General features: G+C 39.8%; 2 protein-coding genes across 2 annotated transcripts in view; one reads left to right on the top strand and one right to left on the bottom strand.

The window, feature by feature from the left end:
- Positions 1–7,264, bottom strand: part of snx33 (sorting nexin 33) — an 18,370-nt gene extending 11,106 nt beyond the window's left edge. The window contains exon 1 of the mRNA XM_034879505.1: positions 4,876–7,264. Within this exon, the coding sequence (XP_034735396.1) occupies positions 4,876–6,307 (1,432 nt within the window). The 5' untranslated portion in view covers positions 6,308–7,264. The remainder of the gene's footprint in view (positions 1–4,875) is intronic.
- A 1,159-nt stretch (positions 7,265–8,423) lies between these two features.
- On the top strand, positions 8,424–18,708 carry snupn (snurportin 1). Its single transcript, XM_034879506.1, has 9 exons — positions 8,424–8,567; positions 10,711–10,875; positions 11,392–11,575; positions 11,827–11,931; positions 14,492–14,588; positions 16,522–16,619; positions 16,784–16,861; positions 17,359–17,439; positions 17,641–18,708. Exons 2-9 carry the CDS (start codon positions 10,718–10,720, stop codon positions 17,959–17,961), a joined length of 1,122 nt encoding a protein of 373 aa, XP_034735397.1. The 5' UTR covers positions 8,424–8,567; positions 10,711–10,717; the 3' UTR covers positions 17,962–18,708.
- The last annotated feature ends 4,757 nt before the right edge of the window (positions 18,709–23,465 follow it).

The following is a 23,465-nucleotide window of genomic DNA, read 5'->3' as shown; positions in this document are numbered from 1 at the left end:
CCCCCCCCCCCCCCCAAAAAAAGGGCTCCGTGCTTTAGTCCAGCACTGGCAGCCCACTCACTCTGACATCTCTCCATTTGTGCATGAATAGGTCCTGAGCATGTGTGTATCCCATCAGAGGGGGAAAAGATGAAAAGACGTGAAGAGCAGAACGAAACAGTTATTTGTAGAAAGTCTGTGGAAAAGCACAGACCAAAACAGACAACAAAAGATGTGTGGACTAAATACTTAAACGGGACAGAAACAATGGGAGGAAGAGATATATGGAGCACACCCTGACATTTTTCTGACATTACCCAAAATCTTCTCCTCCCTAAGATCCACTTTATCAAGGCCACATGCAGTCCCTGCCCAACACCACATCTCAAAGACAGTTAACATTCCTGCAGTTCACATGCTCACCAGGATTCCAGTTAAAAACCAGCTCCTATAGAACTGAGGGAAGGGGAAAGTCAGGCAGGGAAGAAGCAATGAGGACATGAAGGGGAGGAGGAGTGCAGGAGTTCACCGGAAAAGGTTGAACTCCGTTCTGTGTGTTCGGAGTGTTGCCACAGCTGTATCCGGCTCAGTAGAACACAAGTCACATCAAGGGGAGTTATCTGGGTCTCAAAAACACTGCTACTCAACTGCATCGCGTACAGTTTGGTTTGGTATTCCGTTTTACAATTTTTACACTGTTTCCAATCCAATACCTGTGTTTCGGTACACCAAACTTTATATACTTTTTAAATATCTTGCTTTGAAGAATATTTGTATTTACGAAATAAAATAAAACAAAAGAAACCAAGCACAAAACAATCTCTAATAGTCTAAAATTGGTAAAATTAGGATTTCGAATAGGAACTGGATTTGATTAAAGAATAAATAAACCACCAGCCATTTGTTGCTGGATTTTCAAAATAACGACCAAATGAAGGCCAAATGTTGTAAGTATTTAGAAAGGCTAGAAGAGAGTACAGCTAAGCTGCCCAAAAAAATATGTCAGTCAATAAGAGCTGGGCGATACGGAAAGGAATCAACATAGATGTTGATATTGTCGAGCTGTTGTAGGGTTGACTATTGGTGCTGTCACAAAATAATACCAAAATTTAATTTAATTGGCCAAGGTTATTACATCTGTGGTTGTATTCCCCTCAAGATCCTCATATCGATATTAGATGTTGCAAAAATTACTCTGTAATCGTTTTTTTGCCATAAAGAACAGGTTTGGCTTGTGCACAACATTTAGCCTACCTGATCATCTTTTTTTAAATAATTATCTTCATCTTTTTATGGCTAAAAAAACAAATGGACTCCAAGTTAGTACCAATCTGATCGTCACACAATACCACAAACTAAATAACCGATCAAGGCAGCGGTAGACCATCAACTCCTGGTTGCATAAGCATAAAGAACTGCTTAAGTTCCCTGTTGGAAAGGGCAAGGTAAAGCACTAAAATATGTTCGTGTACACCTCAAATGATATTGTTTTTCTCAGTTGAACCTTTTTTAAATATCTTTAACTGCTGCTCCCGTCCCCCAGCAGTACATTGCTCAGCTTCTGTGCCGGTACTCCAGCCGGTCGGCTCAAACTGGAGGCCTGCCAACCGCCGTTTCCTGTAGTTAATACACTGACCATGGATAAGTACCTATTACCACTTCATCTAAGTCTAAATTATTCTCTGAACAGTGTGACTATATGTGACAACGACAAGATCATGGTAAAAACTCAGTAATGTCAGTTGCATGGCAAAATCCAGCTAACATCTGTCATTAGCTGACAGAAGCTTGACTGTTGTATTGAGCAGGAGCGTGTGTTATTGCTTATAAACTGAACTGTTCATTTGGAACAGGAAGAACATGTTATTTCTTCTTTAAAAAGTTACACATTGTTGTTTTAAAGGGTCAGTTCACCAAGATTACAGGGAGACATATTTTTCTACTTACCCCTGGTGGTACATGGCCAAGCACAGATTGATGGGATATCCACCTTTGTCATACCAATACAATGAGGGTGGGTCGAAATTCCAGATTGGGGCTCCAAGCATTAAAAAGTTAAATTACAGGGCGCCCGGGTAGCTCAGTTGGTGGAGCAGGCGCCCATGTGTGGGGGTTTACTCCTCGACGCAGCGGGCCCGGGTTCGGCTCCAACCAGCGGCCCTTTTGCTGCATGTCGTTCCCCCCCTCTCTCCCCTTTCATGTCTTTAGCTGTCCTGTCAAATAAAGGCCTAAAAATGCCCAAAAAATAATCATTAAAGTAATCTTTAAAATTTTGAACGTGAGGCCGGAATTATCTACACGGCCTGACATCACCACGTTGGGTAATTCCATTCATTATTTGGGATTTCGGTGAACTGACCCTTTAAAATCATTCAGAGGGCTTTGTTTTTCATTGATTCATGGGTGGATTGATGAAATGTAACTGGCTGAATTGCATCACAAATAACATCTGCAATAAATGATTGCCGGCTGTTTGAAGGAAGATAACACGACAGCACAATTCCTCACTTGCTGCAGTTCTTTCCTTCCTGTGTAACTCCAGTCAGCTGATTCAGTTATTTGTTTGAGAGCTGACACAGAATGCTGATTTGCCAGCGCTCTCACTATCTTTGACCAAAAGCAAACAAGGGTCACGGGAGAAAACAGCCTGAGTTGTAGTGCAGACCTGAGCCGAACCAATATTTCACAATGAGGTTTTATGAAAAGCAGCCATCACAAACAAACCGTCAGAGTATTCAAATCAGGAATGTTCCAGTTCCAAGAAATGCTTTATGATTCCCAGTTACTGATTAAACACAATTATGCTAAAACATGAGAGTAAAATAAGTCATTCACTGCTGCAGTTTTCCACCAATATAAGCAGTGAATATTTGACATCAGCTGCTTAGAGAATCCGTCACCACAAACGAGCTGAACCACGTCTTGAAAAGCAATGCCTCAAAGAAACATCACCAGGCTCTATTTTGCCACATTGATATGTGAGAAGTATGATTCTTATTGTAGGTTTTAAAAACAAAAAGTAGTTGTGATTGGCCCAGAGTGACCTGTATTATATAAAAAGTGTGCTAACTGAACTTTTTCTCACTTAAATAAATGTTTTTTCTTCTGCAAGTGAGAATATGTTTGGAAACAATTCAAGATAAAATGGCAGTCGTTAGCATTAGCATTGATATGCAGTTTAGCTTGATGCCATAATCAGAAGCAGAATACGATGCATTGCATTACATTTGAACCTACAGAACTAACTAAAACCCTGAGGAAGGCCTACGTCACAGAGGTTAAGATAACCTGATCAAATATCACTTATTCATTAGCCACTCCCTGCCCATGTCACTCAGGTGTCTTTGTCACATCATGGCTGTTGGCTGTAATAAACACTACTACAAAGCTCTCGCCTATTTGTCTCATCAAACTTTGAACAGAACCCAGAGGAGTCTCAGGTGAACTGTTTTACTCATAATAACAACGGTTGTTTGGTTCTGTCACTAGTTTGGTAAATAGTAAAATTATTTTCAGTCTCTAATGAGATAACAGCAATTGTAGTCAGATTTTGTATAATGTCAGTGATAATAACAACTAAGGGACATCTACTCTTAAAAAAGTAACCTCCTTGATACACACACAGTTTGGATTTCATTTCCTTAAGAGATGTTGACTTTACGCTTGTGGTAAGAATTTGAAATTGCGTGAGTGAAATTACCGTTACACCTGTTAGCGCAGGTTGTCAAAGCCAATCATAAGAAAGTATTTGTTAAACTGAGAGAATGCATGTGTGGGTGTGGGTGTGCATATAGATGTGTGTGTGTGTGTCTGGTTGGCAGTTGACCTCAGATGCTGCAGGCGAACACTCTGACCCGACTCTGAATATTTATCCTATGACACAGAAAACATTTTAACACCATGTTTCATGTATGGGTTCAAATGTAGCAGTACCGGTGTGTGTCTATGATAAGAGAAGATGCTGAAGGCAAATCCTGACCTAGTCTATATCCTCGACGTACCACTTCTGGGATTGCTCTGGTGCAGGAAATTCCGCGGGATGCATGTATTTTCGCCGATGTTTGTTTCCTTCCGCTTTCTTTGTGTTGGAATTCTAAACTCTGGTGGATTTATGAGGACTGTGCTTGACTGCTCCTCAGATCGCTGCAGGGTAAACTGAGACAGCGAGCTACACTATCTGTCCAATCTGAGTTTTCTCTTGCACAACTTGTTTTACAGCTGTTTCCTTGCGCCGCCCATGACAATTGCGATTGGTTTAAAGAAATGCCAATAAACCACAGCATGTTTTTCTCCCACCCCAGAATGCTTCGTGAACCAGCCAGACCCTCCTCTGCTCCGCAGCCTGTGGATGATCTGGCAAAGCGAGACTAACCCTGAACTGACTTGTCATCCATAACAAAATAAAAACCACAGATTTAACTTAATCAGGGACCACTGGCTCAGTTTGTTATCTTTAGCAGACACTTTGTTTATTATTCTGAACTATTATTGAAGGTATTGCAACACTTGTAGCTGCTGCTTGTCTCAATTCAAAGAAACTACAGCTCTTGTTACAAAGTTGTTATTGGTGGTTGTCCCTGGGTATTAACGTTCAATAATAATCTGCTTGGCTCCTATAATTACAATTGCTGTGACACAAAGAGCCCATGATGTGGCCTTATGGCTTAAAAAAAGGTTCCCCTTTTGTAATTTAAAATAGGGAACATCCATTGGACATTCAATTAAAATCTGAATGAATCTGTTGGAATAAAAATCAGATGGGAGGCTGAGGATACATCCAAACATCTGTGAACATTATGGATGTAATCAATGTAACATTTTCTTTTTTACTGTGGTCCCATTTTTAATTACCCTTTTAATGGGCTTTGCATGCATAAGGACATCCGATGGTTTTACCTTTCTGTAGATGAATAATGTCGGGGAAGTTGGCGAGCAGGCCTTGATAGAGCGACAGCTTGTCCAGCATATGGAAGAGGTCATACTTAGGTTGCTCTGCAAACATCTCTCCAATGTTCTCATATGTGCGGCCTGTATGGGAGATTGCTTTGTTGAGGGCCTCTGAGCTGTGGGGAGGGTCCAGCATGAAAGCCTGGCTGATGGACTGGAATGAATTACCTAGCCGCTGGAACTCCTTCCTGAATCCACCCAGGTGCTTACGCACCAGCTCCGAGGCAACATGTGTGAGCTGCATCACACTGTCATCCATTTTCTTAGCAAAGTTCTTAAAGGTGTCGATCCGCTCCTCTACATCCTGCAGGTCCTGGTGCTCATTAGGGATCTGGAGGGTCAGCATGAAATGGGCACCCACCATCTCGTCCTTCTCCGCCCGTCTCTTGCCCAGTTTCCACTGCTTGTCATCAGCACACATCAGAAAGTGCTCAAAGCCTTCATACTGGGAGAGGACTGGGTGACTGGTCATGTGGTTCATCCACAGTATCAGTCGCCTCTTGCGCTTCTCGATGAAGTCTTCCTCAAATCGCCCCGTGGCCTGCTTCTCAGGCAGGTGAGGCACGGAGATCACAGTGAACTTGTGCAGTAAGCGGTTGTACAGCCAGTCAAAGTGTTTGTAGCGCCTGTAGACGGGACGCCCCGTGTGGCTTGGTGTGACCCTGTATGAAATGTACGTCTTGATTCCTTTGAACTTTGTCTGTTTTGTGGGGTCTTCAATGGAGCAGGAGAAAGGCTGTGGGCTCTCCTTCCACAGGGGCCCCATGGGACCCATCTCGATGGTGTACGACTCCGCTATCTTTGCCATCATGGGCACATCACCCAACACAAACGCTTCCACCCCTGAGCGGACAAAGCTGGAAAATCTGTTCAAGTTCCTGCCCACCATGCTGCCTTTCCTCGAGCTGGAGATGCTGTCCTGTCTCTCCATGTGTGGTTTGGCCCGGTAGTGCACATTGGGGTTGTATGACAGTGGGCTCTGATGGGAATGTCCATTGGCCCCGGGGCTCCTACTGGGGTCAGCATCGTCCACCACTGTCGACCTGTCATCCCAGTCGTCCCAGTCATCATCGTCGTCGTCATAGTAACTCTGCTGCAAATGCAGGGAGGTGTTTGGGGTCGAGGGGAAATAGGAGGAGTCGTTCCCTAAAGATCCTGCCGGGCTAATGGAGCAGTCAGTCACGTTAGAGTTCGAACGACTGCGAATAATTTCCACATAGGACGCAGGGAAGAGACCTTTCTCCCCTCGGCTGTTCTCCCCCTTAAACCAGCCGTCCACAGAGTTCTTGTCAAAGATAACCAGTTCCTCATTCTCCTGGATGCTGATCTCCTCTTTGTTTTCACTTTGAAAAGTGTAGATTGCTTTGGCTTTCACTGACATCTTGATACTCCAGTGAGTCCTAAAGCAAGAACAATCTACATGCACATAGTGCCTAGATTATAGTGATGCTACTGCCTTGATGCATGCTGTGTTGGAAACATCTGACACTGGCTTACTGTAATATTTAAACTCATCTCAAATTACATGGCAGCTGTTGGATCAGGTGTGCATTGGCACAGTAGGACTTACGTAAATGTAATACAAGGCTGTCTGACACTTAGGCTAATAAACAGGAGAAGTCAGTTACGTAAAACTATTAGGCCAAAACAAAGTCTAAAATATACCTTCTGTGACTACTAGCATCCTCAGCCAATTGAGGCTATATCGCTCCATTGTCTTACTGTGTAGCCTATTCTGCTTAAACGTAGGCCAATAACGTTAGGCTATAAATACTCTATAACACATTAACTTCCACATAACAGATTGACTCTCTTACTTCTTTGTCATCACAAACACAACAGCTTCAAAAAACTAAACTGGTTTCACCAAAGAGCTCCTCCAACAGCCCCGACGGTGGTTTTAATCCTCAGAACCCGACTACAACCTCGCCTTGTTCACTTTTTGGACACTTTTTTCCTCATTACGTAGACTCAGAAATGATCCTTCATGGACATATCTTTAAGACAAAGTGTCCTGACGTGAGGAAAAACAGAGGGATGAGTAATGGTATCGCTGTGCATCGTGAGCCCGCTCCGCGTTCCCTCAGACTGAAACTTGCTGCGTTTTCCTTGTAAACAGGTTCCTGCGCATCTCCAGTCGATCCTTTGAATTCAACCAACAACAAAAAGAAAAGAAATCAGCAACTAAAGAATCTCCTTCTACAGAGCATCAACACACATCACGGCTCAGTATTGTTTCTTTGGGTTTATTCCTGTGCGCGCTTCAACAAAGTAACTATTTCCATGACGTTAGGCTTGGACAATTGAAAGCAAGTTCGCCTTTTTTCACCAGCTCCTTTATATTCGATGGAGAAAAGAAACTGACTCACCACCGCCCCCAACAGGAGAAACAGAGTATAACCTACAACACACACCAGCACAGAGACATAGATTAGTAGCCTAGTAGAAGAATGTCGTACTACATGTATTTGCGTAATACCCTTAAGAACTTGATTTCAACGGAATCAAACTGACTTCTTTGGTGAAAGCCACCACTATATTGCCACTATAAAGATATACCAGTTTATAGTCTTAACATATATTTCTTAACCAATGAAATTCGACTTCATTTTTTGTTTGTATTGCATCATCAAATATAAAATCCATTCCAAGGGCTTCACAGGACAATGGACCTAAATGCAGTACCTAAATACATTTTTGTGGTGGGCCTACTTGTACTTTACTTGAGTATCCCCATGCTACTTTATTCACACAGGCAAATATTGTATTTTTCACTCCACTATATTTTGTTTTACTTAATTGAGGTTTATCTTTTACATACAAATCATATCAGTTAATCATTATGTATGTATGTATGTATGTATGTATGTATGTATGTATGTATCAATAATAATTATTAAATTATATTATTAAGTTTTACTTTTGATACTTTAGGTAGCCTACACATTGCTGATAATAATTATGTACATTACAGGCAGGACTTTGGGTAGTATTTGTAGTGTGGTATTGCTACTTTGTGTGGTATTGCTTACACACAGTAGTGGAATGTTACTAAGTAGGCTACATTCAATTCACCCTTGTAACTAAGTACTAGGAATTAGTACTTTACTTAGTATTTCCATTTTGGCTAGGTCACTTTATACTTCTACTCCACCACATTTTGACTATGGACTATTTGGACTATGTAAGTGCACACTTTTGCGGCAATGTTACAATTATCTAAATCTAATTTTCTGAAATTAGCTATTATACATAACAATTACTTTTAATTTTGGTACATTAAGGAATATTTTGATGCCAATACTTTTGTGCTTTTAATCAAGCAACATTTTAAATGCAGGACTTTTACTTGTTAAGGGGTATTTTTACACTGTAGTATTGCTGCTTTTACTCAAATGAACTATCTGAATACTTCTTCCACCAATAGATGTAACGAATACACTAAGTTAAACAATACTGTGTTATATAGAAAGCCCCTATAAGCACCAGGAAGACAGTATTTCTGCAGAAGTGCAAAAGTTTGCCCGGTAACTCCGGGTTAGTGTACTGCATTTAGTCGGCCAACTAATAGTCCCCACTGGTGGGAAAAGATGACAACGTGTTACGTGACGTTTCAGCAGCAGCATCCCTGAATGTCCAAGGTATATATACATATATGTATAGCTATATAGCTAATGTTATTATCAATGCTCTTATCTGAGCAAACCTCCTGTCCTTTGGTTACCTTAAGCTGGTGTAGTAGTGTAGTTAGTCGGGAATTAAAGCGGTAACGTAGCTAACACTCTAGAGTCAGTGTTGCTAACTTTATGCTAGCAGGTTTAGCACGATGCTAGCTGCTAAGATGACTTAACTGGCTAGATGGAACAGTCTTTTATACAAGAGTCCCCGGGCTCAAAATAAAATCTCTATTACACGTTTAGAAAGAAGTTTGTCGTCTGGACGGATTAATATAGTTACATGTGACTACATTTTGTTGTAGTGGTAACGTTAGCTAGCTAATGGTGGTTCAGTGTGTAACGGAACATATCATTGAAACAACTAACCAAGTGAAGTCCTCTACTTATTTTATGATGCCTGAACTCCGTTTAAGGTACCAGTGGTTGAGTCAATTTATATCCATATGGCTAAATAGGTTATATCAATCTATCAATCAGTTTATAGGTTATGTTTATATGTCATAGTTAATATTTAATCATGGTCTAGCGTTACTGCACTGTTCAAATCCCTGCACTGTTTTTGTACCATTGCACACAGTCTACCAAAGTATCTTACCTTATCATGATCATTGGTTATTGCATTTCTGTGAGTGAATGTTATTTTTATACCGTGTGTGTTTATATATGTGTTTGTTGTGTTATAGTTGGCTTGCTACTGGATGCCTAAAATTTCCTTTGGGTTAAATAAAGTATCTATCTATCATATATCTATCTAGGTTTGAGTAAATATATATATATATTTTAATTATTTATGTATTTGTATGATCATTGTTATGAATTCTAAGTATTATTCAATTATATGTGATATGTTATATATGTTTACATGCTTACTGTAGCTGTGATATGTTACCATCCCAAAATGTTATGAGGCTGAAACCACAAAATTTGTTAAATAGTTCAAAATACACTTTCTGCTTAAAGCATTTGGCCGGTCAATGACAGACAACATCAGACTATCTGTTAATATAACCTTTTACTATTCTGAAATGGACTGAACAATGACATCAAACAGAGCCATATTATCATTCAGTTCAAAAATAGATTAAGAAATCATTACTTGACCAATACAGAAAATAGACCAACACACAGGAACGGAGTTGTAATTTAACTGTAATGTTGTTAGTTATTGACCTGAAAGATTGTATGCTGTATTTGCATATCTTTATACTTTTGTAATAATATGATTATGTGAAATATGGGGCAGGACCAAATACGCTATTTGCTTCCGCCTGCTCCTTCTTGAACTAATTCTTCTTCTTTTTTTTTATTTATATATATATATATATATATATATATATATATATATATATAATTTATTTTTTTGTGAATTTCCAATTGGTTGGTTGTTTTATTTATGGTTTTAATTTTTTTTGTCTTGCAACAGTGTTGATTGTTCGAGATAAATAAATGAAATGAAATGAAATTCTGTACCCTTGCCTCGACCACTTGTACCTCGAAATTGATTTCAGCAACACGAACATGTGCCATCATGCAAATGTCAAACATGTTAACTGGCAAAAGGACTGAGCTGCCGAAATATAGAAAATGACACCTTTGCCTCAGAATTACAAAAGAATCCCATTTATAGTTTTCATTATATGTTGTTATTTTCCACATCATTTTCCAGAACTCACACGTAGCCCAGATTATGAATGGTTTTCTGTTTCAGACTTGCATGGTATATAGGGCTGCACGATATGAGGAACACATCTTATTGCAATTATTTTCTCTGATATTGTGATTGCAATATCATTCATGATATATTGGAGGGAATGATTGTTTTTGTATCATTCTTATTTTCATTGAAAAATTATTATAATTATTAAAAGATATCAAATGTATCATAGTGTGATTTTTTTTAATTTATATTTTTATTTTTTGCGGATCTGTACCAAATAGGCCGGGACGTCTCTGCAGGGCCACAATACTTCATTCAGAATGCTATGACACACATTTTGACATTACAAATATTGCGCCTCCCCTGCGATTTGGATGGATAATGCACTAGTCCATATTGCGGTTAATTGTGCAACCCTAATGGTATAGTGATACTTTATACTTTCAACAGAGTCCCCATGGATGACCTGACCCGAGCCCTCTCGGCCAGCTTCGCTGTGTCCAAGGAGCCTAACAGCACAGCCGCCCCTCACCCTCGGCTGGCCCAGTATAAGAGCAAGTACAGTGTGCTGGAGCAGAGCGAGCGACGGCGGCGCTTTCTTGAACTTCAGAAGAGGTAAATGTCCCCATACGTCCGTATTTGATCCTGGAGTTTTGAATTGTGAGTTCTCAGTGTGGAGCCTATCCCTTCTGGGTTAGAGTTTCTCCTACCCAGAGCCACTACTCAGGATAAGTCTTAATTTAATACATACAGTAAGATAATAGTTTTCCCTTCTTCCCTGTTGCGACATGAACACATTTTTACCACCATAACCACTAAATGATGAAAGGCACTGGAGACCTTTTCCAGTTCACTTTTGCTCCAGCTACATCCTTGCGACTACAGTAAAGCTCATTCTAGAAAGCCCTTTTAAAGTGGGCCTCCATCCAGCTTTACAGAATTGGTCAACTTAAGAATGCGGGGTGTGCAGATCCACTGATGTCAGTTCTGGCTGCAATTTAAATTCAAGTTTTAATGTTTTAAGTGACTACAATATCTTATGTACTGGTAAATTACACAGATGTTTTCATCTCTAAAATAATGCCACAATGCACATACCTGAATGAGCCTTTTCTCCATCACTGCTCTCAGCAAAAGGTTAAATTACGTCAACCATGCGCGGCGTCTGGCTGATGGGGACTGGACGGGGGCAGACAGCGATGGAGAGGAGGACAAGGAGAAAAAAGAGGAGGGGGAACCGGAGCAAGATGACCAGACAGAGGAAGAGGGGATGGAGATTGAGAGGAGGAAGCTGCCAAAACATTATGCAAACCAGGTCAGTGTTTCTTGTGTCATTACCCAGAGATATTATTCTATTCATGTGTGAATGATTGCACATTAAGCCATGTACTTTTCTGTTTCTGCATTCTTCATCTGGGCCAGCAGAGGGCACTAGAGTTTTTAGAATAACACCCAATGAACTTCTTGAATGGCAAATGACTTGAGATCATAATTGTCGGACTCTTAAATACAGCGTTGATGAAATAAAAAGCTTAGTTTGTTAACAAAGTTCCTCTTTCTCCTTAGCTTATGCTGTCAGAGTGGCTGGTGGATGTGCCATCAGAACTGGACACCGATTGGCTGATGGTGGTCTGTCCTATCGGGAAACGATCCCTCATTGTTGCCTCCAAGGTAAGAACCAGCCACGGCTTTTCTATTGTTTCACTTAATGTGTTACTGCAGGAAGAAGATGACTATTTTAATGGCAGCACGTTGATAATTGAACACATATAGAACTGTCAATCAAACACAATTGAGATTCTGCAATCAGCCTGTATTGGCTTTTGTACACGTTTCCACCCCTGCTGATTCTGATTCGTCATCTTCCAGCCCTGATTGAAAGTCTTGCCACTTTCACAGTTTGATGACCATGAACAGCAGTCGGGATCTTTATCATTAATTTATTTTCATGACTGTAATGAATCAATATTTGTTGAGGATTACATTGTACTTTGCATTTATTGCTTGTAAATCCAATAGTGCATTCCTGATTTTGAAAAGAACGAGGGGGAGTTGTGCCTGTGAGTAAGATGAGGAACCTTGTCTGAGAAATATTACACAAAATGAATAATGTGGGCAAACGGTGACGGAGACAGCAGTAACCCGAAAGTGATTTAATTATGATCCTGTTCACAGTACCCTATGAATCATAAACTGAGCATAGGTTTGAGTCTGAGGTGTTATGTGAGGCCGTTTTACCAACATGAAATAATGCGGCTGCCTGTATAGCTACTGGCATATAATTGTTTTAAACACTTAAGAACATAAGTATGCTACATGGCGACAATAATTTAATGCAAAAAGACAACAGGTTTGGCCTTGACCACAAAGAAGTGTGGAGAAAGTTGAAAACAAGAAGTACCTAAACAAAGTTGTGTCAGACACAAGTAATGATGCATTGTGTCTCATTATTAATTTGGCAATAAGAGAAGTTTTCATTATGATCATGTTAACATGAATAATGCCATTACTTGTAATAAAGAAACAAAAAGAAAGTAATCAGAAAAGAGAATGATAGTCTGCCTCTATGCTGAAAGGGCCCCCGGTGAAAAGGTACAGGAAGGTTTTAATTTGCTTAATACTGTCAATGCTATCCTAGTTTTGGGTGCATTCTTTTAGCCAACAGGGCTGTTTTTGGTGTCATTTCTAAAGCAGTAGTAAATATAGCAGTGGTTCCCAAACGTGGACCGGTACCCAGCCACACAGCTGTGCTGCTTGGAAACTATTTGGTATAAAAGCTGAATAATAATTATAAAGCTTTATCAAATTTTTGTGCATTCATTTCTTTCACTGTCAGTTTCCTTGTCTCTCCCTCTCAAGCCCTCAGCAACGGATTAGGGCTGCAACTAAATTACATTATTAAATTGAAACTTGCGGACATGAATAAAGAAACAAAGAAACCTTGAGAGAGTGACAGATCGCTTTAGAGTACCTTCAAAACATTTCAGTTTTTTTTTGTGGTCGTAGCCCCCAAACAACTCCACCAAAACAGTCCATCGTGCAATAAAAAAAGTGCCACCTCTTGGCTACAGGCAATGTTTGGAATTTAATTTACACTATTGTCATCGTGTCAGTTGTTGAAAACAAAAACATTTGGGAGCCATGCTGAGTAGAAGCAGGTGAGTGGCAGTCACCAGGGCTCAGTGCTCTGTGTATCATAAAAAAAAAAACTGTAAATACATCCCAAAACAGTCCCCTTATACCTCTTCCTCTACATAACTTTCAAAATCATCATCAAGACATAAATTATCAGAAGTGAAATTAGATTTTTTTTTTTTTCTTCATTTTCCTTTCTTACAACATAGCATGCATTTTTCTCTGGTAGTATTATACGTAAAACAATTGCCTCATTCACCACGTATTGTTTCAGTATGTGGTTTATGAGTAACAAGGCTTGAAAATGCTTCTCAGTATGAGATTACTGGGAACTCTGGTACAACATGCTTGTCTTGTCATACTGGCCTAGACTACAGTTTTCCTCTCTCAGCGCACACACAAACATTTGTTGTACTAGTGTCACTCCACACCCTGTGATGCAACCATCTATGTTCTCATTATGACAGTCATCTGGTTTCTCATTCTGTAATGAAGACCTTGACCTCATTAACGACAAACTTTTGAAACACCACGGCGCAGCACTCTGTACCAAACAGAAACAACAGATGGTTTCCGTTGCTTGAGGAAAACGGAATGAGACAGGTTTCATCTGCTCGCTAATATTCACACGTGTTTGTCAGAGTGACCCAATGTGACACTTTCTCCAAAGTTCCTGTGCAGCTCTTTGGTAACTGTGGCCCCGATGCTGCCAGGATTAGGAAGTGATGACTGTGGAGACCACTTACACCAAAAATGTATTTCTGTGATCTGTGACCCCAATTGTAGCTCCCAAAATTCAATTGTCAAGTTGTCTTATGAATTTAAGTCATACTTTTCTGTTTTTTAGTGCATGTAGGGACATCCAAATACAAGTGCAACACGGTTCGTTGCATTAAACAACAGTTTTATTACTTTGTGTGATTTTTGCCAATATTAGCCATCTGTGTGTCTATCTCTGTCTCTATTTTGTCCTTTTTATAACCATTAACATGGCACAAGACATTACAAACTCAGTTTAACAGTTAAAATGACAGAAGAGCTGACATTGTGGTAACAGTATTGTCTCTGTTATTGATTTTTTTTTTTTTTCATGAAGGGTTCCACTGCATCGTACACTAAAAGCGGCTACTGTGTGAACCGGTTCCCCTCCCTGCTGCCCGGTGGGAACCGACATAACTCGGCCATGGGAAAAGGTAGGTGGGCCTGTTGAATGTGCAGCGTGAGCAGTGGTTAACTGTGGTGGACTGCACAGGCGACACAAGAAAGGACCAATCCCAAAATGAGCCCCGAGGACTAAGGACTCCCAGATTTAATTTATCTCAGGTGCTAAGAGTTAAGTGTTTGACATCACATGGGGTCAGATCGGTATAAGTGGGGTTGGGACAGCACTTCACGAGATCACATGTTTCCTTGGCAACGTTTAATAACAAAGTTGTTGCTGACACTTGACACTGCTTTCCACACGGCCACGGCACAGGAGACAGCTGTCAGATTAAAAAAACATTCAGATTCTTGTTTTACAAGCTTGACAACAGAGGCCAGTACTACAAATCAAGATCAACATGTCCTGGATTTCTTTCAGTTACCCGACTTCACCTAACTTAACCAACGCAGTCCAGCATAAGCTATGTCACGACTGTGGTTAACAACTATTTCAATCATAGCAGGGTTACCCAATCCAGCAGCACGCGCTTTCACATAAAAGAGGTTGTTGTTGTTGATCAATCAACCAAGCATGTCCATCTACCAGAGCTGCATATTTTACATAAGAAGAGCAAACTATACTTCTACATAAATATGAAGAACACAGACACGGTTTTAGGGGCAAAACGCAATACAGTCCCTGCTTCCTAGCCCAGGAAGGAAAGCTGTCAACAACAAAAAACAAAAAACAGGTGCTATAAATTCGTAAATCACAACGCTAATCAATATCACTTCCTCATCAGTGAGGCATCTGACCATAATTACACTTGTCCTTTACATAAACTGTTGCTTTAGCCGATTTAGCTTTAGCCGAGATTTCAGTTGCTACCCTGGCAGTGGTAAGCGATCTGAGAGCAGATAAAAAAAATATTAAAACATAATAAAAATGCGTGCATGCAACACATGACTCAAGAAGCCGACCTATACGAAATCCCGTAGGCTAAACTCACTCAGCCGACATTTGAATATGTTTTTATATTTTTTCATGTAAGGGAAAACTTACCATCGCCAAACCCACCAGATTCCATTTAAATAATCAGTACTTTTTTCATCGTAAAACACAAATAGCCTATACGTTATTCCCTCTGCTTAAAATGTATATCTTTCACAAAGATACCCATCAGGGAATGTTAACGGGGTTGTCAGGCTCTAAATGTTTTAACTTTTAAGAGCACACCACTCTCTCTCTCCGCAAACCGAGCTCCACCAGATCTTCTTAGAACGGTGACGCCGTTAATAATTAAATAATTATTGGTCAGTAGGCGGTGCTTTTACACAGGTTGCTTTGAACTGTGGGTAATTCCCTTTGGTGAAGTCTGCATCTATGCAGACTCGCTGAAAGGGCTCGGTAAGTGTTTGCCCAAACCCTCCCGTCCTTGGAAATTCGACATTGGGACAATCTTAAACCTTTACGGATTACAGAAGTCTGTGAGTCTGTAAATCCAGACTCTGGTATTGGGCCAAAGTGTTCGACCAACGGAAGGTTCTAGCATCGGCTACCGGTCACATGCATGTTTATTTCTACTTCGGGTTATGTTCTAGCTTAAATGTAGTGCAATAACATTGAAATAACTTTCAATTTAGGGTTTAAATGTAATAATCTCAGAAAAAGCTTTTAAAGAGACAAAGAGGATCTGAAAACCTTCCAAAGGGACCACTTACAAACAGGATATTGGGTAAATGTGTATGAAGGGATGAAGAAATATTTCCATTTGATTGGGATTTGCACAACTGAATAAATCAGAACTTATAACTTTTGTGCTACTGGTATTAATCAATAATCCTTTCAAAAGCTTTGCATATACAGTTAGAATACTATGGGGTTCTATAAGTATTTTTTCATTTGCCTTTTTAAAGTAAATAAATGCTGAGATAACAAGTTTTATAATAGTGAATTCTGTAAATGGCCCTTTGTATGTGCAGACTACACGATCCTGGACTGCATTTACAGCGAGGTGGACAGAACGTACTACATCCTGGATGTCATGTGCTGGAGAGGCCACCCGGTCTACGACTGCCCGGTAGGAACGGGTTCTAATCCTCCAGCAATCCAGGAATGCTTGTCTAATTGCTTAAGTAGCAAAGTCTGGGCCACATATGTGCTTTTTTGCCACGTTGGCCATCTCATTGGCTCGAAATTCGAAGAGGAGGTTTTTGTTTACAGTACTTGTTTTCTCATCAACAGACTGACTTCCGTTTCTACTGGCTCCAGTCCAAAGTCCAGGAGACAGACGGCCTATCAGAAATCGCCAAACGCAACCCTGTGAGTAACAGGAATAGAGCCCCTTCACTTCATGACCCAATTTGTCCTTCCTAGTTTTCAGTACCCAGTATTGTTTTTTTAAAATACTGTAACATGTTGATTCTATTTTAGGTTTCCTGTGTTTTGTGTTTGTTGTGCTTTAGGCCTTGCTGCACCTTATTTCCAAACAGTCCTGAACTTGAACATACTCAGGGGGAAATGAAACGAAAGCAAACTTTCAATGCTGTCTTTCGTACTAGTTGTGCACCTAAGTGATTATTACGCACACAAAAAAAAAAATCACCGATGATTATGGGGCTTTGAGGAAGCTGGAGTGAACACTGAGACTGTTCATGGTTCACCTTTTAATCTTTAGTGTTTGTGTGGTACAGCCCAGTAGGAGCTAAATCCTTGTAGAGTAAACTTGCCATTGGAAAGCAATTTCTCACATTTGACAAGAAGACAAATTGCGTTTGGAACTAACAACGTGGTGCTCTGATTTTGCTTTTGTCAAACAGTTCCGGTTTGTGAGCCTCCAAAGCACAGATTGCACAGCTGAGCTGATTCAGAAAGCCCTGGCAGCTGAGTATAGCTTCGGCGTAAGAAAAGTTCTCTTGTCCTCCAACTGTTTTCTGCTAACACCTTAAGTCTGCACATTGGAAGTAGTGTTACTATCAGATAAATGCTAAATGCTAGGTGTAATGATGGTTATGGGAGCTAACTCCTTATCTTTTTATGAATCACATTTATTTGCTTCTCATCAAGCTTGTGTTAGATTAATTCTGAATTTCTGGCTCCAGGTGGACGGTCTGCTCTTCTACCACCGGCAGACCCACTACACCCCTGGCAGCACTCCACTGGTGGGCTGGCTTCGCCCCTACATGGTCACTGATATCCTGGGCATAGAGGTCCCTGTGGGGCCCCTCACCACCAAGCCTGAATACGCCTGCCACCAGCTGCAGCAGATCCTGGAACACAAGAAAACATCAAGTGAAGTCCGCCCGGCCAACAGAAGTGGAGGCTATGAGTTAGAGTACCTGTCCACACCAAGCCTGGACAGTGGGGACACTCTGAACTTTTTGAATCAAAAGCCAATAAGGGAAGCTCACATGGAGATCTGAGTGAGAGGCTTAACAAGATGCAAATTGCTAACTCTCGGTTTCTGAGTGGTGGCGGTCCACATATGGCTCTTTAGAATATCTGCTGAATGGTTTTGCAGATCTGACCAATTGCAAAGCATGGCTAATTCTAATCCGGCACTGCTCAGGACGCCCTGAGAGTGCCGATTAGTAGAGCTATGCTCTATATGTGTGTTTTTAAATGGCTACAAACTCTGCCATTTATGTTGTACCTGTTACTGACCTCTGAAGCAGATTTGTTTCTTTGGGAGTAATTGCACAGTCATTAATCACTGTAATGACTTAGTCACAGGGTGTTATGCAGCTCCCTTTCATAACACCATAGGTAGTCACGTGGTAAAAAAACAGGACAAGAGGTTTCTTATGCAAGATATACTGCAAAGTGCAGCACGGTAAATGTTGTGGTAAGGGGTTGTTTTGCTCCTCTGCACTTAAAACAGATCTCGCTTAAGAAACATCCTTACTGTTATCAGTTGTTAGCAGACTTTCTAAAACTATCATTGATGCTTACCAGGCACAAAATCCGCTATTTTTCAACAGATTATCATTCGTTATAATGGAGAGTGATATGGAAGTTGAGGTGTTGCTGACTGGTCAGACCCTGTGAGTTGTGATCATGCTGAACAGTGCCAGTGACATGGACTTTTACAATTTAATGTTGAATTTAAAATTGTTCTCATGTTTTTAAAGCGTATGTTTCTTAATAAATAATTTTTTTATCGGCCTACACTCACTACACTTTTTTTGAAAGGTCTATTTCAGAATTAGTTCAATCCTCTAGGAGAGACAATAAATACAGAAATACTTTAATTAGACTTCAAGAAAATCATCAATTTGCAACATGCTCATTTAATTGGTTGGGTATAATTCAAAGTATCAAACTGTTCAATCCTTTTTAAATCGGATTTTCAAATCCTCTCAAAGCAGCTCAGACGTGACTGTATTCACTGTCAATAAAACTGCCGGTAGCAGTATATGGTAAGATGTGACTCATACTGCTGATAACAGCACTCACTATCTGAATTAATCAGAATCTCTTCCCCTTTGTACTGCACTTACTGTGACATTTGTGTAACTGTAAAGAGCCGGGTGGAAATTGTCAACAGGAAAAGACATGAAAGTTTCTGGCAGGATTGTAAATTTTGGCAACGTGTGCCAACACATCCTCTGTGAACGAACTCCAAAAATCCTTGCCTCAGGTTATCATATCTGGGCTATATGAAGTAGTTTACAATATCTTGGGAAGAGAGGCAACCTGATTTTCTTTTTCCTTTGTTGCCATGTTTTTGGTGGGAATAGTTTTGAAGTAACGTTTGTGGCTTTAACTGAAAGTGCAAATTAGTAATAGTACTTAGAAGGTAGCTGAGGTAGTAGTAGTAATTTTAAAGGAACTGTCCACCAAAAAATATTGTAATTTTACCTGTAACTAGCAGTGTGGCTCTACATATAGCAATGTCTGTTGGTCAGTCCACCACTTTGGTCCAGACTAAAATATCTCAACAGCTATTGAATGGATTGCCACGGCATTTATGGTCTACAGAGGATAAAGCGTATAAGCTTTGGTGATCCCCTGACTTTTCCTCGAGACTACCATGAGGTTGACATTCATGGTTATGAGTGAATTGTCTCAACAACTATTTGATAAGTTGCCATAAAGTTTGGTTCAGACCTAAGGCTGACCAGTACAGGATTTTGTGTTTGACCCTTAGAATGAGAGGATTCCTCTTTCTTGAAACATGAGTTTAAATCACCAATAATCAACAAGTAATAAACAGATTTAAAAAAAATAAAAGTTATCTTCACTAGAACAGCAGGCACTGCAGCTAAAAGCCATGTTGTGTTTGTGCCACTACTCACCTTTTCTACACTGGAAAAAACATCTTGTTTTCTCCTTTTCTTGCTCGATGGTATCACTATTACTCTACCACCTACACGGAACATCAGCAGGTGAAAATAACACGCTCACCCTTCTTCTGTGGGGGATTGTTATAACTCATTCTGGGAAATATAGGACATCAATGACTAAAGTAGTGGAGGGTGCACAATGCAGCGGAAGGAAACTCAGTATACCACAATTACAATATCTGGTTACTCCTGGAAAGCATCAAACATCACAGACTGATCTTCACAGTAATTATAGTAGATACCAGTATTTAGTAGTAGCAGGTTCTTGGTAATCTGCCTTTTGGTGAGATTTCAGTTCTACTTAAAGGGGGAAAATGATATAGGTTTAAAAAGTGTTGAAGTAGTTTGTGATTAATCAGATTTAAAGTAGTAGAATTTTCCTATGGATGATGCTATAGAAAACAATATGAGCAATGCAGAATTGGAGAAAAAGGTGTTCGAAAATTGCATTTCGAGTACAATTGAATGTTTTTTCTTTTACATTCAGTCACCTCTGAACCTTGAGGCATGTCAAAGAGAGCATAGTGAAGCATGTGGTTAATGTGAGAATCCAGCTATTAGTCAGCAGCAGTGATCACTTTCCAGGAACTCTGCACACATGTCAGAGCATGCTCAGTCTCTCACACATATATGTACACACACAACACAAGTTAAATGTTGGTTACTTACGGCCTCTCTTATCTCTATGAAAACCCTGTCACATGCCTTCTAAGGAAGGAGATTTGTGTTTCTCCTGCACCACTTGAAAACCTGTCAGACACATGATGTTTAGCCTACGTGGTCACACTGCTGGCATTAGTGTAAAATATACTAAGTCGCACATTGATTTGTAGCCAGGTCCACATAGGGCTGTAGCAAGGATTCTCAAAAACTGAGGTAGAATCCAAAGATAAAGACGCACTAGCCAGCAAAATCTTTTTTAATATTTATATGGTGATGAACAATGATTCAAATTTAACCACTTTCATGTCCGTATAGTATATATAAGCAGCAGCCAGAACACCAGCAAAAAAGACTGAAGACACCTACCAGTAACTCTAAAGCTCACAAAATAACATTATATTAACATATTTTGTGTTTTTATTTGTATCAAACCCAGAGTTTAACATGTAAAACCAGCATTGTTGTCCTTTTTTTGAACAGTGAACTGCTGGTGCTGGTAGGCAGATTTGTTTTTACGCTCAGACAGAGCCAGGTTAGCTGTTCCCCGTTTCCAGTGTAAGCAAAGCTAACCAGCTGCCGACTGTAGCGTCATTAATGTGCAGACATGAGAGTTGTATTGATCTTTTCATCTAACTCTTGGCAAGAAAGCAGATACGCATACTTCCCAAAATGTCTATCTATACCTTGGAGAGTTCAGTTTATTTTCTGTAAATATTATCTCCCTAAATGCTGTTTCAAGCTTTCTTCACACTGCCAGTACAATTCTGTGGGGATTAATCCTTGATTTGTTTATTACATTTTAACTTAACTTTAGATTGTTTTTGTCAAACAATCAAATTTAAACATGTTCTATCTGCATTCCTTTTAAAATCTCCAAATTCTCAGACCCAGTACTGAGGATGTGGCCTCCTTAACCTCAGTGGTAGTTATTTGATCCTGAGTCCACAATGTTTTGCTCATTTGTGATTCTTATTAAAGCCCATGGAATGTGATTTTCATGCAGCTTTAACATAAATAGTCACTTTAGACTTGTAATGCGGGGCCTAGAGTGATTCTTGTTGAACTAGAGGCATCCACACACTGTACATTACACATTATCTTGGAGTAAACTAATTTGGTTAGACAATTAATTAGTGTATCTCCCTCTCCAGCTTTTACCAACCACAATGAGTCAAAGCAGGTCTTCATCTCTTGCATGTTCAATGCATTCAAATACTTTTTTGACATAACGTGGGCAGGACAAAGACTTTACCAATCACATTTTCACAAATTACATGATGTCAGCTAGTTTGACAGGAAGTCTATCGTTGCCCACTCCCTTTTCCCTTTAGTTTTCAAGCCAGACTTTCTCACGCCTTATTATTTACAGTTCGCCTATTGTAAGATCTTGTTTTTTTTTATGGAAGGAAAATATAAACATCATGTAGGCCTACCTTTCAACCTTCAAACTTTCAACCTTTTCTTACAAAAACACTTTAAGTCAGATTAATGACTTCTCTAACTGTCTCCAAAGACTTTTCCATCTTTAACTACAGGAATAACAAGATGTCTATGATGTAAAGGTTAACACAGCATTGATGATTACTTTTATAACCTCATTACAAACACATCAAGGTATAATTTAAAGGCCACCAGTAGTCTTACAGGAAGTGCAGTCTCCTTGTTGAACTTGAGCCAACTTCCCTGATGAAATATATCAGCAATATAATATTTATTTGGAGACCTGCAATGTGTTTGTGGGTCATATTACAGTGACTTTATCATACAGTTGGGTATTTTCTGTTTCCTATGATGTCATGCAATTCCTGTAATGTGTACTGGATAATAATGTAGCCTGGGGGATGCATGAGTCGAGAGTTTCACTAATTAAATTGCTATTCTTGCAACCAACTATTGCAAATGGGCCTGCTCCTATATTAGTTATTTCCTCTGACTTCATTTCATGCATTAGTAATGTGCAATAATAGGTTGGAGAGTGGTTTTCTAATTTAGACTTAACGTTAATGCATAGATGTGCACAAAAACAGTAGGCTATAGCCTAATCTCAAATATAAACCACAGTGGCCGATGAGCAAAAGGCTATATCAAAGATCCCTTCCTGACATGTTTTAAGACATATATATTTGTCTAATATGTTTTCCCCACACAAACAAATTCTTCAGAGCATGATGCCCAGGCATTCTCCCTCGTTGAAAAGTGTAGAATCTGTGACTAGGAAAATATTGTTTAGTTAGACTAGCTAGCTAACTGACAGGAAGTTCACGTTACTGCTCTCGGCAAATAATTAGGCTAACCTCATAAATGGCGAACTCTTGTTCTACACGTCGGGTTTATTACATTATTAAACAAACAACATATAAAACATTAAATATTACATTTTAAAAGTGCTTGTTGATGTAATTAGCCTTTGAATAGAGCCAGGCTAACGTTAGGTTAGCGGTTTTCTGTCTTCATGCTAGGCTACTGTAGCTAGCTCAATGTTTAACTACTGTCATCGTGAACGGACAAATATTTGTGGAGATGTATCAATCTTCTCATCTTGGCAAGTAAGCCTCAGACGTTTCCTTAAATGTAAGACTCTACACATAATGTTAATTCAATGTTACATATTTCGAGGAGTAAGTCACTGGTGACGGTCATTATTATTATCCAGGAACATGAGTGGAAGGACTTAATATTATTGTAACGTTACAAAGGGTCCGTTATTTTTGTTTATGCGTATAACATTGACGTTAGCATCTTATATTTGAGACTCTTCCTCGTGCCTTCTCCAGCTTCAAACAGACACTCAAAATGGTGATTTTTCTGTTGCTTTCCTATTTTTATGAATGAAGGCGGAGGTCGTGAGCTTTTGTCATTTTCTGGTCTTAACCACCAGGGGGTAGAGCAACATGCAAAAGAAAGCCTCCAATCGCTCT

Source organism: Etheostoma cragini, chromosome 8 (assembly GCF_013103735.1).
Source record: "Etheostoma cragini isolate CJK2018 chromosome 8, CSU_Ecrag_1.0, whole genome shotgun sequence".
NCBI lineage: Eukaryota > Metazoa > Chordata > Actinopteri > Perciformes > Percidae > Etheostoma > Etheostoma cragini.
The sequence above is the reverse complement of the archived record's forward strand: the minus strand, read 5'-3'. Positions and strand labels throughout refer to the sequence as shown.

What these genes read in the sequence shown, in the direction of transcription:
- snupn (XM_034879506.1), top strand. Translation starts at nt 10,718, where the DNA reads ATGGATGACCTGACCCGAGCCCTCTCGGCCAGCTTCGCTGTGTCCAAG. An exon ending in TTTCTTGAACTTCAGAAGAG is followed by an intron (nt 10,876 to 11,391) that starts GTAAATGTCCCC and finishes CACTGCTCTCAG; the next exon opens with CAAAAGGTTAAATTACGTCA. An exon ending in AAATCGCCAAACGCAACCCT is followed by an intron (nt 16,862 to 17,358) that starts GTGAGTAACAGG and finishes TTTGTCAAACAG; the next exon opens with TTCCGGTTTGTGAGCCTCCA.